Source organism: Kwoniella bestiolae, chromosome 3, assembly GCF_000512585.2.
Source record: "Kwoniella bestiolae CBS 10118 chromosome 3, complete sequence".
Taxonomy (NCBI): Eukaryota; Fungi; Basidiomycota; class Tremellomycetes; order Tremellales; family Cryptococcaceae; genus Kwoniella; species Kwoniella bestiolae.
The window spans coordinates 1,414,626-1,430,974 of NC_089243.1; the positions used below are offsets into that span (position 1 = coordinate 1,414,626).

The 16,349-nt window shown below is 46.2% G+C and overlaps 5 protein-coding genes across 5 annotated transcripts; 2 read left to right on the forward strand and 3 right to left on the reverse strand.

The window, feature by feature from the left end:
- Positions 1-236: 236 nt before the first annotated feature.
- I302_105205 (uncharacterized protein) lies at positions 237-2,466 on the forward strand (the record flags this gene model as incomplete). The annotated part of the gene is made up of 7 exons (XM_019195073.1): positions 237-817; positions 911-1,051; positions 1,122-1,330; positions 1,396-1,574; positions 1,647-1,825; positions 1,913-2,008; positions 2,079-2,466. 7 exons carry the CDS (start codon positions 237-239, stop codon positions 2,464-2,466), a joined length of 1,773 nt encoding a protein of 590 aa, XP_019042786.1.
- Positions 2,467-2,994: 528 nt separating this feature from the next.
- I302_105206 (uncharacterized protein) lies at positions 2,995-5,565 on the forward strand (the record flags this gene model as incomplete). The annotated part of the gene is made up of 8 exons (XM_019195074.1): positions 2,995-3,452; positions 3,583-3,747; positions 3,912-4,052; positions 4,178-4,386; positions 4,468-4,646; positions 4,738-4,916; positions 4,984-5,079; positions 5,157-5,565. 8 exons carry the CDS (start codon positions 2,995-2,997, stop codon positions 5,563-5,565), a joined length of 1,836 nt encoding a protein of 611 aa, XP_019042787.1.
- A 791-nt stretch (positions 5,566-6,356) lies between these two features.
- On the reverse strand, positions 6,357-8,697 carry I302_105207 (uncharacterized protein; the record flags this gene model as incomplete). The annotated part of the gene is made up of 8 exons (XM_019195075.1): positions 6,357-6,762; positions 6,857-6,952; positions 7,038-7,216; positions 7,291-7,469; positions 7,609-7,817; positions 7,917-8,057; positions 8,149-8,313; positions 8,435-8,697. 8 exons carry the CDS (start codon positions 8,695-8,697, stop codon positions 6,357-6,359), a joined length of 1,638 nt encoding a protein of 545 aa, XP_019042788.1.
- A 1,110-nt stretch (positions 8,698-9,807) lies between these two features.
- On the reverse strand, positions 9,808-13,457 carry I302_105208 (uncharacterized protein; the record flags this gene model as incomplete). Its single annotated transcript, XM_065870033.1, has 22 exons — positions 9,808-9,887; positions 9,940-9,997; positions 10,053-10,067; positions 10,129-10,156; positions 10,206-10,256; positions 10,317-10,346; positions 10,402-10,421; positions 10,481-10,588; positions 10,631-10,690; positions 10,748-10,830; positions 10,892-11,537; positions 11,606-11,665; positions 11,716-11,820; positions 11,875-12,012; positions 12,068-12,121; positions 12,181-12,234; positions 12,297-12,550; positions 12,609-12,657; positions 12,715-12,825; positions 12,937-13,057; positions 13,176-13,267; positions 13,377-13,457. The coding sequence occupies 22 exons, from the start codon at positions 13,455-13,457 to the stop codon at positions 9,808-9,810; spliced, it is 2,298 nt and encodes a 765-aa protein (XP_065726105.1).
- Positions 13,458-14,415: 958 nt separating this feature from the next.
- Positions 14,416-15,715, reverse strand: I302_105209 (uncharacterized protein; the record flags this gene model as incomplete). The annotated part of the gene is made up of 5 exons (XM_019195077.1): positions 14,416-14,595; positions 14,729-15,019; positions 15,085-15,153; positions 15,227-15,462; positions 15,559-15,715. The coding sequence occupies 5 exons, from the start codon at positions 15,713-15,715 to the stop codon at positions 14,416-14,418; spliced, it is 933 nt and encodes a 310-aa protein (XP_019042790.1).
- Between the last annotated feature and the right edge of the window lie 634 nt (positions 15,716-16,349).

The window sequence follows — 16,349 nt, forward strand, 5'->3', positions numbered from 1 at the left end:
ATGGGAGATGACTGTGAATGATTTTCAAGCAACACCGGACTTATTGGCTTTGTTCATCTTCATGCTCATTCTCATTTGACATACATATAGACTTTCCTCTATTGTACATAGTACCCACGTACCACACTATAATATATCCACATATCTAGCTGTGAATACCTCTGTAAGAAAATTCTTCCAAAAACGCGAAAACACGAACTCAAGCCTCCGACTATACCGGATCTCACGCTTTAGCAATGAGCACACCAACATCGAAACACCTAGACGAAGAGGTAGATACCAAAATACAGCAGAGAAGTTCAACAAATGTTGACAACCTACCGACACTCCCCCAGGATCCCTCTCCTTCAGCACAGCATAGCAACTCACCGGAAGTATCACACAAACCCCCTCCAACTAATAACGATGTCGACCTATCACAAACACTATCAAGAGTAGCAATCGATGATTCCGATCTACCTCCTCCAACTTCCAAGGCCCTCTCCCCAGCGAGGTTATTCCTAGTAGCAGCGACAGTCACATTCACGATGTGTATGTCAGCTGCGGGCTCACAAACGCTCAATATCGGTCTACCAACCATTCAAGATGATTTACACATGATTGACTCGGACCTCCAGTGGATCGCTTCTGCCTATTCACTTACGAACGGATGTTTCCTCCTACTCAGTGGTAGATTGGCAGATGTACATGGGAGGAAGCTGGTGTTTGTTACTGGGATATTGTGGTTTGCGCTCTGGACGTTGATTGGGGGTTTTATGAAGAATGGGGCGGGGTTGGTGGTTACTAGGGCTTTGGCGGGTTGTGGGGCTGCTATGAGGTAAGTTTATCCCGTTCCTTATCCTTGAGGTTGGATAAGCTATTCTGAATGAAGGAGAAAGACGATTGGCTGACTGGAAGTATGGTATAATAGCACACCAAGTGCAGTGGGGATCATAGCGGAGAACTTCACGGGTAAAGCCAGATCAACGGCTTTTGCATGTTTCTCTGCTGGAGCGCCCGTAGGAGGAGCGATCGGGTTGATCATTGGTGGTCTGTTCGTGTCATATGTAAAGTGAGCTGTCTCACCATCGCGATTTGCCGTCAGGGTGGTTCGCAGCTGACCTGTGTTTTGCAACTTGCAGAAACACCTGGAGAGGAGCGTTGTTCTTGCTTGCAGGATTAGCTTTCCTCATTTCTGCTATCGCATTATTCATCATACCGTCTGATGTACCACATTCAGAGGACAAGAGGATAGATTGGATAGGTGCTGCATTAGTCACTGTCGGTTTGATCTTACTTCAATTCACCATTAGTGCTGGACAAACCGCTCCGAATGGCTGGAAGACCGGATGTAAGTGATTTTGTGATCTGTATTCCTCAATCGGATGTAGGTTGACCTTCATTGGGGAATTATAGATATCATCGCCCTCCTCATCATCGGCTTCTTCTTGGTTGTAGCTTTCTTCCTCTGGGAAAGACATGTCATCAACAAGACTTCAAGACCGCCTCTTATGAGATTACAGTTATGGACCAGAGCGAAAGGTAGATTGGCTTCGGTGTATTTTATCGGTTTCGTTGCTTGGATGGGTTTTACTGTGAGTCTACCGCTTCTGTCTCTGGTCTGAATGCTTCAGATGGGTGCTGATTCATCTATGTATAATGGCAAGTCTCTGTTCTACCACGCAACATTGTATTTCCAGGAAGTGCAGGAGACAGGTCCAATCGGAGCGATGCTTCGTTTCTTACCCACATCCGTATCTGGAATCTTGTGTAATGTTGTTGTCGCGTTCCTGATCAGTGTGGTACCTACCCAATGGCTGGTATGTGTAGGACTAATAGCTACTGGGTGAGTGATGAGACTTACTTATAACTACAATCGAAACGGAACTCTTCCGAGTACCGACCCGGCACTAACATTTGGTTTTTTCTGTAGCATGGGTAACGTATGTTTCGCCTTATCATGGGAAAACACCAATTACTGGAGATTACCATTCAACGGCATGTGGCTATCAGTCATGGGAGCAGACTTGTACGTATCACCAACAGGCCTCGACCAAGATGGTAGATGCTGATTTCAGCCGTCCCTCGTTCCCGTCCAGCTTGATGGCAACCGGTCTGATATTCGTAGCAGCCCTTTCACTCCCCGACGAACACTCCGTAGCAGGAGCATTGTTCCAAACGCTCATCCAACTTGGTGGATCGTTCGGTCTGGCAGTAACATCTGTAATATCGGATGTCCAATATAACAAAGCTGCTAAGACAGGATTGAAGACGCATAAGGAATCGTTATTGGAGGGATATCACGCTGCGTTCTGGTTAGGGGCAGCTACGAGCTTTTTGGCGTTGTTTATTGCTATTATTGCTTTGAGGGGGATGGGGACTATAGGAAAGGGTGTGAAGAGGAGTAAAGACAAGGTGGGGGATGGACAGATACCGATGCAGGATGGGGGTAAGATTGAGGGAAATGGGGTAGAAAATAAGGTATAAATTTGTGCGTGCTTGGTGCTTGCCTTGGTGTGAGGTTGATACATATAATTAGTAATTCTGCATATGCATATCAGTGTCAGTAATGTAAGATTAGTACCTCATCCTATCAAAGATGGATCGCACACGAGTATGTATGTGATCGAGTCGAGTGCCCCATGTGGGGTATTACCCGTACCCGCATGGTACCACCTAGCGCTTAACGTACCTCTCTCCACAAGATTTGTCTGAACAGATTATTAGGTGATTTTACGCGCATCTGACTTATATCGACAACAATATGAAAGTTCAAGTCGCTCTCGAGGTAGTCTTCCTACTGCCTCTCGTACACAATCATATCTTGTAAATATACATACATACATATACGCTTTTATATCGTGGTTACTCACCTAAGATATTCAGCTTAGTCCCAACGACAACGACGATCGTTCAGAGTCCTTTAGACTGTTTCTGTGCGTCGGCTAAATCCGAGCAAGAGTAAAATCTAATTTACTGTACGAGGACGAAGAGTAAGATCGTCTGTCGGCCCAGATGAGAAGCGACACTACCCATTATGGAGATATGACCACCGGCTCTACGAGTACTCTCAGCCCCGCAGCAAGATCGGGTCAGAACGTGCCAGGACAAAATGTGATGGCCACCACTTCGCAGGAGGTGAAAAGGACCCCTTCCAATCCGATAACTGACCGACCCCTCATCGCAAGACAACCCTCCATCTCCTCCATCAAAGATAAAGATATTTCAACAATACCTCTCCCGGTCGACGAGGCCCCACCTCAAGATGGAACTACAACCGCCGATGAGGAGGTCCCGAAACTATCCAAGAGTCGACAAATCGTTATAGCCATCACCCTGACGTTGTTGAGTATGATGACTGTCTCGGGGATGCAGGCATTGAATATTGGGATACCGACCATCCAGAAGGACTTGGGTATGAAAGATACGGATTTGCCTTGGATAGCTAGTGCGTATGCTTTGACTAATGGATGGTGAGTTCAGTTCTCTTTCAAACTCTCCCCTCTTTCCATCTTGACTGGAACCATGTGTGCACTTCTGGGCATGGTTTGGCTATATCGTGGATTATCAGCTGTTTGCTGATCTTGGGATCTTGGATATCAGCCTGCTACTTCTCAGTGGGAGATTGGCCGATGTATATGGACGTAAGCTGTTACTTTCCACGGGGATGTTATGGTACTCCCTCTGGACCCTTGTGGGCGGGTTCATGCAGAATGGGATTGGGATGGTGGTATCGAGGGCATTGGCAGGGTGCGGGGCTGCATTGGCGTGAGTCATCATGTCGATCATCTTATACTGTCTCAAATTGTGACATTCTATCTTACCTTATGGCCTCATGAGACCACCTCAATCCCTAATCCGATATCGCAAAGGGGCCCTGGACCTCACAGTATACAGAATGGATTTTTCTGCTGATCACCTTACCCTCGTAGCACACCAAGCGCAACGGGCATCATCGCTCATACATATACCGGCAGAGCACGACAACTCGCATTCGCATGTTTCGGTGCCGGAGCAGCTATAGGAGGTGCACTGGGACTGATCATCGGAGGAATCTTCGTTTCTTTCGTTCCGTGAGCAATACCATTCCACTCACAACGTTCCCCATCCACCCCAGATCCATTGTTTTGCTGAGGCATCTCTTGCCCCTCTCCACACACATCGAATGTCAGCTGATAAAGATCTCGAACGATCACAGCCACTCATGGCGATCTGCACTATGGTTCTTGGGTGGTCTAGGTTTTGCCGCCAGTATAGCAGCGCATCTGGTCATTCCCTGGGATTCGTCCCATACCGATAAAAAGAGTATCGATTGGCCAGGAGCTATGCTTGTGACTTCTGGATTGATCTTGCTTCAGTATGTGATTAGTGCTGGCGAGACCGCACCTCAGGGGTGGAAAACAAGCTGTGAGTACTATTCCCTCTCTTGCCGAAAGCGTTCTCTTTGTATGATGCTCCGTCAACTGACTGTACGATATCACATCGCAGACATTATAACGTTCATCGTACTCGGAGTAGCGTTGATCATAGCCTTCTTCCTATGGGAAAGGAGAGTACAGCGTATAGGCTCCAAACCGCCCTTGATGAGATTACAACTATGGACCAGAGCAAATGGTCGATTGGCGGCTGTGTATTTCATCGGGTTTTCAGCTTGGATGTCATTTAGCGTGAGTGAATTTACGCTATATACAATATCTCCTCCGGATCTGGATTGTGTACATGTCTCAAAGGTTTCATGCTGATATGTTACCCCTTTAGACCGCCTTATACTGGGGCACACTACTCTTCCAAGAAGTCCAAGGTATCAGCCCAATCGCCACGACCTTACGATTCCTCCCTTCTGAAATATCAGGTGTGATTTGTAATGTTCTTGTGGGAATATTGATCCATCGTGTTCCCGCTCAATGGATCGTCTGTACAGGTCTATTAGCTTGTGGGTGAGTGTATACCCAAGTCCAATGCTGTTTATCTACCCCTCACTGACTCGACCGTTCACTCATGCAGGATTGGCTGCATGCTCTTTGCCATAACTGGGAGGAATACCAATTACTGGACATTCCCATTCCAAGGCATGTGGCTCACGGCTGCTGGGGCAGATCTGTAAGTATACTATCTCATCACCTGATCCCGCTTATACTGACGTACAGCATGGTCTACCTTGATATGTAACATCGCAGAGTATTCGCCCCAGCTATGATCTTCGTTTCCCTCCTCTCCCTCCCAGACGAACACTCCGTAGCGGGCGCCCTACTCATGACCATCATGCGACTCGGTGCTTCCTTCGGATTGGCCATTTCCTCAGTAGTAGCTGATGTGACTAGTAAGAAGGCTTATGCTCGGGGCCTGGAAAGGGTAGATGGATATTTGAAAGGTGTCCAGGCTGGATTTTGGCTCGCGGCGGCGGCTTGTTGGGTGGGGTTGATTGTTGGTGTGATTGCTCTGAGGGGGTTGGGGGTGTTGGGGAAGAAGACGGAAAAGAAGGAGGAGATCGAGTTGGCTACGAAGGGGAAGAAAGTCGAAGAGCAAAAGGATGGAACGGATGGGAAAGATAGAGACAGGAATAGGGTTACAGAGGAATTGGTATGAAAACTATAATAGAAGGGGTCATTAGAGGATTTCAGGGGATAAGTTATACGGGATTATAATTTTGATATTGTACGGTGCATCGTATACATGCATATACAATTGTAATATCAGATGACAGCTCGATACATCATGCATGGACCTATGACTACCAGGGTACGACTGTACTATACTGTGACTATCATAACTGAAGCTCGCGGTGCGATTCGCGCCAATACAGATAGTCCAGAGATCACCCCCACCCGTCCTTGCTAGACTTGATAATGTGGCAGATCACCAGGTACAGGTCGAGGGATAGATGGGATAGTAGGTTCGACGAAAGATGGAGGACCGTCCATGGTGTATGATTGTTTGATTTGGTAAAGTAAGATCTGGGGTCAAGGGGATTTGGTATATAATGTGGTGTCGCGATGTAGCTCGTGTGATGGTAGGAGCTGAGTCGGCGATAGCTTTGAAGAGGGATGAGATGTGAGGGACTGAGAAGATGGAAAGCCGGGATTGCCCGTTGACGTATATGGATATGTATATATACTCTTTATGTGAGGCCTAAGGGTCGAGAGGTGGCAGCTAGATTAAAGGAGCGCTCCATTGACATGGCGGGGGTGCTAGAGGTATGACGTGTGTCAACAGTCTGAAAGAGCATCAAGCCATAGCTGAAAGGAAATCGTGCGAACACCAAGGGACAGTATGCAGTATTTAGTCAGGATGTCATTTGTGTCACAGCATTCAAGCAAAACCTTTATAACCAATGAAAGAACGCTCAAACTCCAAAGGTGGATGGTGTAAAAGGTCTGTCACCCGCTAATACCAACGTCATCCCTATTCTTTCCAGCTTCTCCAACGACATCACCTTCACCAGCTCGTCCCGCCCTACCATCCCCACCGGGGTCTCCGTGCTCTGTCTCCTCATTTTTCCCAACCGTACCCAGCCTCCTCAACGCAATAGCAGCCACACCCACCCCAACCCAACACAACGCAGCAGTCAACCAAAACCCACTTTGTAATCCCCTCAACAAGCTTTCATTCTGGCTTCTCCCCTTTGCAAGATTTTGGTTCTTGATTGAGGTAACTATGATAGACATCAACGATAGTCCCACTGATATGCCCAGACGGGTCATTGTTTGGTATAAGCCTGTGGCTACGCTGTATTCGTCGGAAAGGGCAAAATGCGATACGAAGATTAAGCCTGTTGGCATGAATCTGCGGGTCATAACAATAGTGTAAGCTGAAGTGATATATACAGTACATCGGTTGATGAATTATGTTGTAGACAGACAGAGTACTGCACACTCACAAATATACCCCACAGGTAACAAGCCACATCCCGTGGAAAGGTAATTTCCAGTAATTCGTTTCTTCCCCCGATAATGCAAAACACATATTCGCGAGGCTTACCATCCCAGTCCATCAACCAGTTGCTCATTCCCTCGTTTCGATCCCAGGAACTCTAAGCAGGGAGAGGGGCGTGCACTCACCCACATGTCAAAAGACCTACGACCAATAACCAGTAAGCCGGAACCCTGTGAATGAACAGCGCCACAAAGACTGTGCAAAATACCGCAGAGACTTCAACAGGGAGGAAGCGCAACATCGCTCCGATTGGACCTGTACCGCGGACGTCTTGATAGTACAATGTAGCGTTATACAGCGCGTTCTGAATTGTTACCGGTTAAGTCAGTTGAAGGTTAAAGTTTTCGCCACACGCTCCGTGAGAGAGGACAGACCCACGATGTATCCCATATTACCCAAGAAGGCAGTAAAGTACAGAGCCGCCATCCTACCGTGTGCTCTGGTCCATAAAGCCAATCTCATGAGGGGCGGTCGGGAAGTTCGGTGAGTCAGGTGATGTTCCCAGAAGAAGAAGATGGTGATTAGGAGTACCCCGAGAAGAAGGAGGGCGATTATATCTACAGTAGAATAGATGATATTAATAGTTCAGTATCGATGCGTACTGACTGATAAGGAACTGTTGTAATCTGATATATCAGGTGAATGTTGAACGAGGTGTCTGAAGATTCCTCTTGAGGCCACTTGTATCCCACTCACAAGACGTCTTCCATCCCTTCGGCGCACCGTGCGCACCATTAATAGAAAACATGAATAATCCTAATCCACACGTAAGGAGACATGCCCCAACCCAGTCAATCCGCTTGTCTTGAGTATGCGACCTGTCCCACGGGATGAATAGGATCGTCATGATCAAGTTGAGGAGACACATTCCGCCAAGGAAGAACTGGACACCTCGCCATGTATATCTAAGCGCGATCATTAGCAACGATAGTGCACTCGTTGCTACACCCGTATGAGGTACAGAGGATGATTGCCAGTGACCAAGTGCTTTGGTACCAACTTACCTGACATAAGAGACAAACAATCCCCCAAGTATGATCCCCAAGATCCCACCCATAGCAAATCCCGCTGCATAGCAGGTAAAAGCTATAGATCGAGCCTTGCCAGTAAAATTTTCTGCCAGTATCCCACCCGCACTGGGAACGCTGCACCGGGAAAGCATAATCATATAATATGTCAGCTACCTGTGGGATTCGTGATGGCTATGGTAGGTATTTTGACGAAAGAACAACTCACGACATTGCTATACCTGCTCCTGAGATTGCTCTGGCGCAAATCAACCCTGTCCCATTCCTCATGAACCCCGCTCCAAATTGGAATGATCCAAAGAGCACTACACCACTGATCAAGACTCGTTTCCTACCGAAATTATCCGCCAATTTGCCACAGAAGAGTAGCAAACTACCACCGCACATCTCACAATCAGTCACATCCATAACATCGGATATACACAGACCGTACAAATTCAGTACATATCGATACAGTAGAGCGGACCATCAAAGAGATACAGTACAGGACTCACCATCCCGTAGCCAAATGATAAGCCGATACGACCCATTGCAAATCCCCCTCCTTCTCCCCCATATTCAACTCCTCCTGTATAGTCGGTAAGGCGATGTTCAATGCCAAACCGGCCGTAGCGTCCAGGACGGAGTGGAGAGCCAGTGCGAGAACGATGAGGCTCTGTCTAGAACGGGACAGCGTGGGTGGCGGCGGGGTTAGAGGAAGGGGTACGGGTGTTTCTTGTGGAGAAGAGGGCGAGGTAGATGGAGGTTCTTGGGTCATAGGGTTATGTTGGTGTGAGTTGGGCTGAACTGCTTGGAGGTTTTTTTCCTGGATGATGAGTGATGTTGCCGTATGGTCAAGAGAGGAAGGCATCTTAAATAGCTCCTCAAATGTGATAACAAATTGAATTTCCGTCCGGACGCAAGATCAAACGCAGGTGCACAAGCTCCAAAAATGTCTGTCCATGCATCATCCAAATGAGTCTTAGTCAGAAGAGAGAAACAGTACATCGATCAAGGCTTGTCGTTACTACCCATTTCTTTGCTTTGAAAGGTGAGCAACTTCTCGGATACTTCGAGTTGGAGCATCGAAATCCATATCTCCTTTCATCCCATGTTTCAGAGCGAACAGAAGGCCAATATGTCAGAGGCCTTTCGATTCGGATCAACGATGAGACGTCGAGCTGCCAACATATGTCGATTCTTCTCATCGACCACACGAGTTGAATCAGGCAAAGATCAAGATGTAGTCTCTAGCGAAAGACTCGCAAAGATACCTTCATATTCTCGCAAAGAACATTGTCCTAGCAAGCAAAGATATGCTGACCCGTCCATGATGTTCATGATGAAGATAACAGCGATAAATAAATTACATGCATGAAAATCTGTATATACCACACTCGCAGCTGCTATACTAATGCGCAAAAGCAAAACAGCGAAAAGTAGATTGATGATGATGTTGTTGTTTGATGACCGATGAATGTCTGATGCTGATCGTATACTCTCGTTTCGAATCGTCTCTGATGGATGAAATATCATGAAGATGTTAGAAGATTGGGAAAATGAAAAGATGAATGATGAAATAAATGCAATGATGATGTGAGGGGATCTACGAATTGATCTCGAGGGTATAGATGATAGATTGATATATTGATACGTGAACATATGAAGGGTTGAGAATGAAAAAAAGAAAGTTGATATCTAGACCACAGATAAAGGTTATTGGGAAGAAAGAAGAAAACAAATGATAAATTGAAAAGTCTCTTAGGAAGGCATGTCACGAAGATGATAGAACATGGAAGGAAGCAAAGAATTTTGGGTAGAGGTAACACATATAAAGATCAAGGATCAAGGTAAAAGTAGGTGATGCAGCATCTTGACGAAGATACATCTAGACTCCATAGGTGGAACCGTGAGGAGACGTGTAATCGTAGTACTGATCTTCATAGCCGTAAGGGTAGGAAGGTCCGTCTATGGATCAACATCTTAGCAGTCTTTCAGATCAGATTAAAGAAACACTTACTCGAAAAGCTATTGAGTTGAGCGGCCGTTGATCTTGATCGAATTGCGAGATTATCAGACTGACTTACCGTCAACGATCGGGATCCCTAGATACTGAAGGGGAGTGTGACCTACGTCAGGGAAAGGCTCCTGGACGAACGAACAAGTATCAGCACAGGCCCCGCACCTAAAGGAATCGTTGTGAACTTACAGGTTGACCTTTCATTCTACCGTTTGAACTGTTCATCTGTTAGCTCACTGGCGGGTTATCTAGCACACAAGACTCACTAGAAGATCTGAGGTCGCCAAGCCTCAATGACTCCCATGACAGCGGAGTTCCTGATACAAACGCCAGACGTCAGCTCATGCTCTAACGCCTCTGAAGAACGATTGACTTACTTGAACTTGTTGATCAACGCAGCTTTACCTCTGCGATAGATATCAGCGAGACTCACAAGACACAAGACAGAACAATGGCACTGACTGGATATCGGCATATGAAACCTTCATCGACTTGGCATCAGCATTTATTTCTCGTAGCCATGACCCAGTATGAGACTCACTTGAAGGACCTTCTCACTGGAAAACATATTCCATTTCTTCCCGACTTTAGCTTGGATGAACTGATACAGAGCTTTGACCGAGCAGAAGTTAACGAAAGCGTATCCGACCTGGCTGAGTCAGCGTGACTGTCTTCCCAAATGTTGATTTACGTTACAGCAGTTCTTGAAATCGAATCGAAGATAAACGAAGTCGTAGTCTCCAGGAACGACCTGTAGTGAGAGTAAATAAGCCTCATCTGCAAGTGCAGGTAAATCAGAGCAACTCACTTCTTCAAGAATGTCGATGAGTTCCTGTCTCGAAAGTTTGTTCGGTACATCTTTGATCATGACAGTAGTTCGGGGATCAAGTCCTGACACCGAATGGAATATCAACAAAGACACTGGCATGCTTCGAGAATGGCATATACATACCTGTGAGGATCCTCTCTGGGAAGACTCTATTGTGAGCTGGAATAGCTTTTCGATCGTTCAAATTCCAATGTCCACCAAGGCCTTGACCTTGCCTTGCTCGAGCTTCGATATCAGCGTTATTGACCAGACCTTCGACGGTACCAGGCTCGTGAAGTCTTCTGCTCAGGGCGAGTAGATGAGGAGGAGTCTCGTATCCTGAGTGAGACTCCACGGCAGAATTTCGGGCCCAGCTTTTTTGAGGAGTGGAATATCCACTGGCTTGGCGAGATTGAGAGGCGGTCGAGTAGATTGAGGAAGACTTTCGTGAATCAAAAACGTCTGATTCACTTCGTACTCGGCTGAAAGGAGCTGTCCTAGGGGTGTGAAGAGGGCTACTTGCTTCGGTGGAGGTGGTATATCCGAATACGTCGGAAGAAGCGATTGAAGTGGTTTGACCTCGAGATGATGCCCTGCTTTGTCCCAATCGTCCTGGAAAGTAAGCTGCTGTGCCAAGAGTGTAGTTGGATAAGGTGGCAGGAGCCGAAGGTTGCCCGAGATTTGGATTCAGGTACGAGACAGATATCAAAGCTTGTTGGGCCTTTTGGCCATTAAGAGATTCGATTGCTGCGGTGGCATGTCGTGTATCGAAATATTCGGCGATGAAACACTATTATAGTAGGTTGCAACTGTCAGCGATGAAGATGGGTCTGGAACCTCGACATGTATTGTACGTACTCGTCCTGTATTCCCAACCTCGTCAAGGCGTTGAAGTTCTCCAAAAGTCGTTAAGGTTTTCTACAGCGATGATCAGTCACACCCTTAAAATCCTAGAAAGCTCAACTCACATCCATGATTTCCCGAGATACACCCACTCCTCCTGTGATCTCCACTTTGATGATGGAGTGAGAGTCTTCCCAGATCTTCTCCCATCCAGCAGAGCGACCAATGATCTTGGTTCATAAGGGTCAGCAACAAATCTTCATGATTTTTTGAACAACACCTACTGATTGGACGACAGTGAACTCAGTCTTCATACAGTGGAGTTGAATGGATGGTCCCTCCTTGCGGAAGCGTACCGAGCTAGTACGGAGTATGTTGTAGAGCTTGGTGGCTTCTCGAGGATCGTAGAAGGCCACAATCACCTTATGTAGAGACGATCAGTATAACGATCAGATACATCACAAAAGGAAAACTCACAAAGCCTCGAGATCTGAGAAGTTTGATGATGATAGCTTTGAAGTTACAGGTTGACTGTTCAATACAGAAATCAGTATACAACATCTCGAAAACAATGGCTGGTCTATACTAACTTCAATCAAACTTTTGATCTCTTCTTCCGTTGCATCTCGAGGAATTTGCTGGATCTAAACATCGTCATTGAGATTAATCCCTTGGAGGAAGAGTTGATTGAGGCTGGGTAGCTTACCAAGAGATATCGCCCAATATCCTCTGGAAGATCCTCACCCATGCCAGATACCATTTGCATCTGTCGTTCTTTCTGGTTCTTCCCCTCCAAGCTATTGTCATTACCTCGCCTAACTGGCGTGGCGGGTGTCGAGGGAGTAATCGGTAATCTGGAAGATTGGCTAGTAGAAGGAGCGAACGGAGTGTAGGTGAGGGAAGGAGTAGACGCCAAGGTCTCCCCTCGGATAGGTTGGCGAGGAGTTCCAAAGTGGGAGGCTGTTGAAAGTTGACTAATTAGTAGGGGAGTCCAGGGAAGATGCCCGGTGGCACTTACCATCCTTCTTCTTCTTCGGAGTTTCAGGTCCTTCTTTCTCCGTGATAATCTGGTAAAACAGTTTGTTTCAGCTGCGGTCATACTGACAGACTTGGACTATACGTACCTGAAGGGGTCTGGAGGAAGGTCCTGCGTCGTTCAGAGATAAGTCTCGCATTGTAGCACTGAAGGACTCCAAGGTAGATTGCGGTTTGAAGGTGGAGGAATGAGGGTTGAGCTAAGCGTTCGATGAGTATATCAGTGCATCTTTACCAAATGTGCATGTTGAGGTCAAAACGGGATTGTATCGTTGAGATAAGTGGTTATTAGTGGAAAGGATACCACTTACCAAGCTCTTCCCCTCATCTTCTTCCTTTTCCTCCATGCTACCCTTACCCGCTTGAATTACCTTGCGCACGGACTTCTTACCCTTACCAGCTTCGAGAGTTGGAGAGGTGGGTGTGGGGATTCTGTGGGAGGGTAGTATGTCAGCATGAGATGACTCGAGAGAGGAAGGATATGGCAAACGAGTATATGGAGCTCAAGGATGATGAGCTACAGAAGCAAGAAGGGAGATTGAGTACATACCTAACCATAATTGGCGAGTGTTTCTTCTTTCCACCTGAAGAGGGGGAGAATGCCTTAGCAGTATGAGCCTTGGTAGGAGTTGAGGGAAGTTCCTATGGATACATGAGATAGCTCTCGTCAGCTCAAGATGGAAGAAGAAGAAGTAGGTTTTGATCATCGTGAGAACGGGACGAAGGAAGAGTAAGAGGAAATATCACTCACCTTGTCGAGATTGGCAGTCGCTGGACTAGCGCTAGTATGAGGCTCAGCAGGACTTCCCGTTGGGGTGAGCGGGATTGTCATTCTTGTAAGATACAACCTATCTGATATGGACAGATATGAGAGAGGAAGGAAGATACGTTCTACCTCGAAAGAAGATGTGAGTGAGATGAGAGGGTAGATGTAGATGATATAGAAGGAAGGTAGGAGAGTAGATTCAACGAGTGATCTTGTGGATCAGATTGTCCTTGTTGATAGGATGAGGTAGGATAGGTGATTAGCACAAGTACAGATCGAATCGAAGTGAAGTGAGGTGAAGAAGAGAAAGAAGATGAAAGAGAGATAAAGAAGGAAAGGAAAGAGGAAGATGTATCTTTTATAAATGGTTCAAGAGAAAGTGAAGATGAAATGAACTGTTGATGGTGATTAGAATTAGAATGATACCCTGACTGAATTCTTGGTTATACATCGTTATAATCGTTGTAACATGTGTGTTGTGTGTATGTTTGATCGTCTTCCGAGTAGTAGAATTCTGAAAAATCAATAGCATACGCGTCTACCTTGTTAACATGATTTTCAGAAAATATCGCGCACAGACCTCGTCCTGTCTCAATTTCCATCAAATTTTGGGGAGGTGAGTTTTGGGGTTGAGGTAGGTGTTGATGGCGATGAGATAAAAGAACTACTCGATTAAATGATTGATGTCTGAGCAGGTCAGTGGATATATAATCAATGAATGATCACGTATCATCATACTGACGAAAGAAAGAGCATCAGTCTCCATGCCTAAGGGTTTTGTCATAGTCAGTCACGATGAGATGATCTTTCACGTCGTCCAGGTGAGGCCAATCATTGCGCCCTCTGATGGGTTTCAAGCGAACACGTTGGCAGGTCATCTTTCTCAGCGTCCTCACATACCAGCAGATACGACGTGCTTCAAGCTCAGTGCAAATAAGAAGTAAGTGAAATATCAAATCAGACTCGCCTTCATATGCCTCTTGGCTATGTCCTATATGACGATACTACAGTTGAACTATAGTATCTACTTTCTCTTCCCCTTCTTGTTCTTCCCTCCTCCCCCTCCACCACCACCAGAAGAGTGTGAAGCCTGGGCGGTACTACCCTGAGTGAAACCTGTGCCCATACTTTCTTTACCACCCTTCTTCTTAGCTTGAGCGGTGATGTATGATTGACGTTGTTTGAGGGGGATCCATCGTTCGGGCTGGAACAGGTACAAGTCATCAACATCAGTCCAACCACCAATTACCAGAGAGAGAGAGAGAGTAGAGCAAGTTATAATGGGTAAGACCATCACGATATAGGAAAATACAATTTAATGAAGAGGGGTAACTCACATCCTCGGTAAATGGTTTCCCAACTACAGCACCCTTAGGTAACTTGTTCCTCCTCTTCTTCTCCCCCTTCTTTTCCGGCACAGCTTTAGCAGTAGAAGAGGTAGCAGTAGTTGGAGTAATAGCTTTCTTATCGGTTGAGGAGGATCTAGACCATCCGGTAGGTAGGGATGGTACGTTACTCTCCACATCATTGGAAGATGATAAGTGGGATTTGTAAGTGGATGTAGCGAAGGTCTGGTGGGATGATGAAGCATTTAGGTTGGTGAGGATATCGGAATGTTCGGACGATGACTGAAATGTAATTGATTGCATCAGCATGCACAATGCAAATAGTGCGGATGGGAAGATAGACTTACTGAACCAACATCAACCAGCAGATCATCATAGATCTCCTGAGCTCTTTGATATTCTCCCAGTCTATATCTCTGTGACACAATAGCATCTCATCAGCTCAACAACAGATGACAACGTCTCACATCGAAGAAAAGGGGAACTTACGATCTGAGCTTCGAGATGATGCACCTTCCTACCTTCTTTCCCCTCTATCAACTCCAGCGCCTCCTTCTCCCTGTGTAATCTATAAAGACAATATGCCCTCTCGAATTCCAAGGCATCCTTTGAATCTTTGGGTGGATTGTCTAGAAGTGAGATAGCAGAGGTATAATCGTCCGTTTGAAGATGAAGGAACAGCAAGGTCTGGTAGGCTGCTTGAGAAGATGGGTCGAGGGTGAGGACTAGAAAGCAGTACGACAATACATTAATCAGCAATCATTTCGAACGACAAGGACATCTTTGGTACGTTTGGGATAAAGAGATGGCATTCAACTCACTCTTCTTACACGTCTTTATGGCATTTGCAAAATACCCATCATCAACTTGATCCGTCAACGCCCTATACAGCTTTGGCAATCTCTCTTCAGCCGAGCGAGGTGGTCGAGGGGTGAACGTTTTATTTCCCTTGGATGAGACGGCTTTGGTGGATGACATGATGTCTATGGTGTATGTTTTGTGAACCCTACTCCAGCTATGTATCAAGAAGTACGTTCATATCCATACATTCATGTTGAACATTCATGTTGAAGCCAACGCATCAGAGCAAGTCGCTCGCTAGCACCTTCATCAGGCACTTGGCTGCTCTCGCGTGCCTACCTATATATTCATCTGAGTGAGCCTATCTCAACTGCGCAGTGTTAAATCGGTTTAACGGTGTTATCCGTTGATATTCCCTTTGCCCTTTGATCGGTGACGTTGACTGTCTCTCATGCCAACCAACCCTGAGCCAGCTCTGAACGGGTTATTCTGCCTTCCCCTTCACAGCCTCGCCGCTAATGCTGACGCTGAAACACATCCTTCATCACTAGTACCGGTCCGAGGTCCATCTCGGCCGCTTCATCTTCTATCAAAGACAAAGACGACGAAATTTTATATTCTCTTCATCACATACTCTACAGAAACACATATATAGTTTGTACTACTCAGATAGCGTCGAATGGCCAAGACCGCTCATCCAGAAAAACCGAAGAGACGAAGAGAAAGGAAGAGTAGTACTCGTACTCGTAATTGCCATTTCAAGAATAGGTCAACTGTCTACGTAAAGCTCAACCCAATATCACCTTCAACG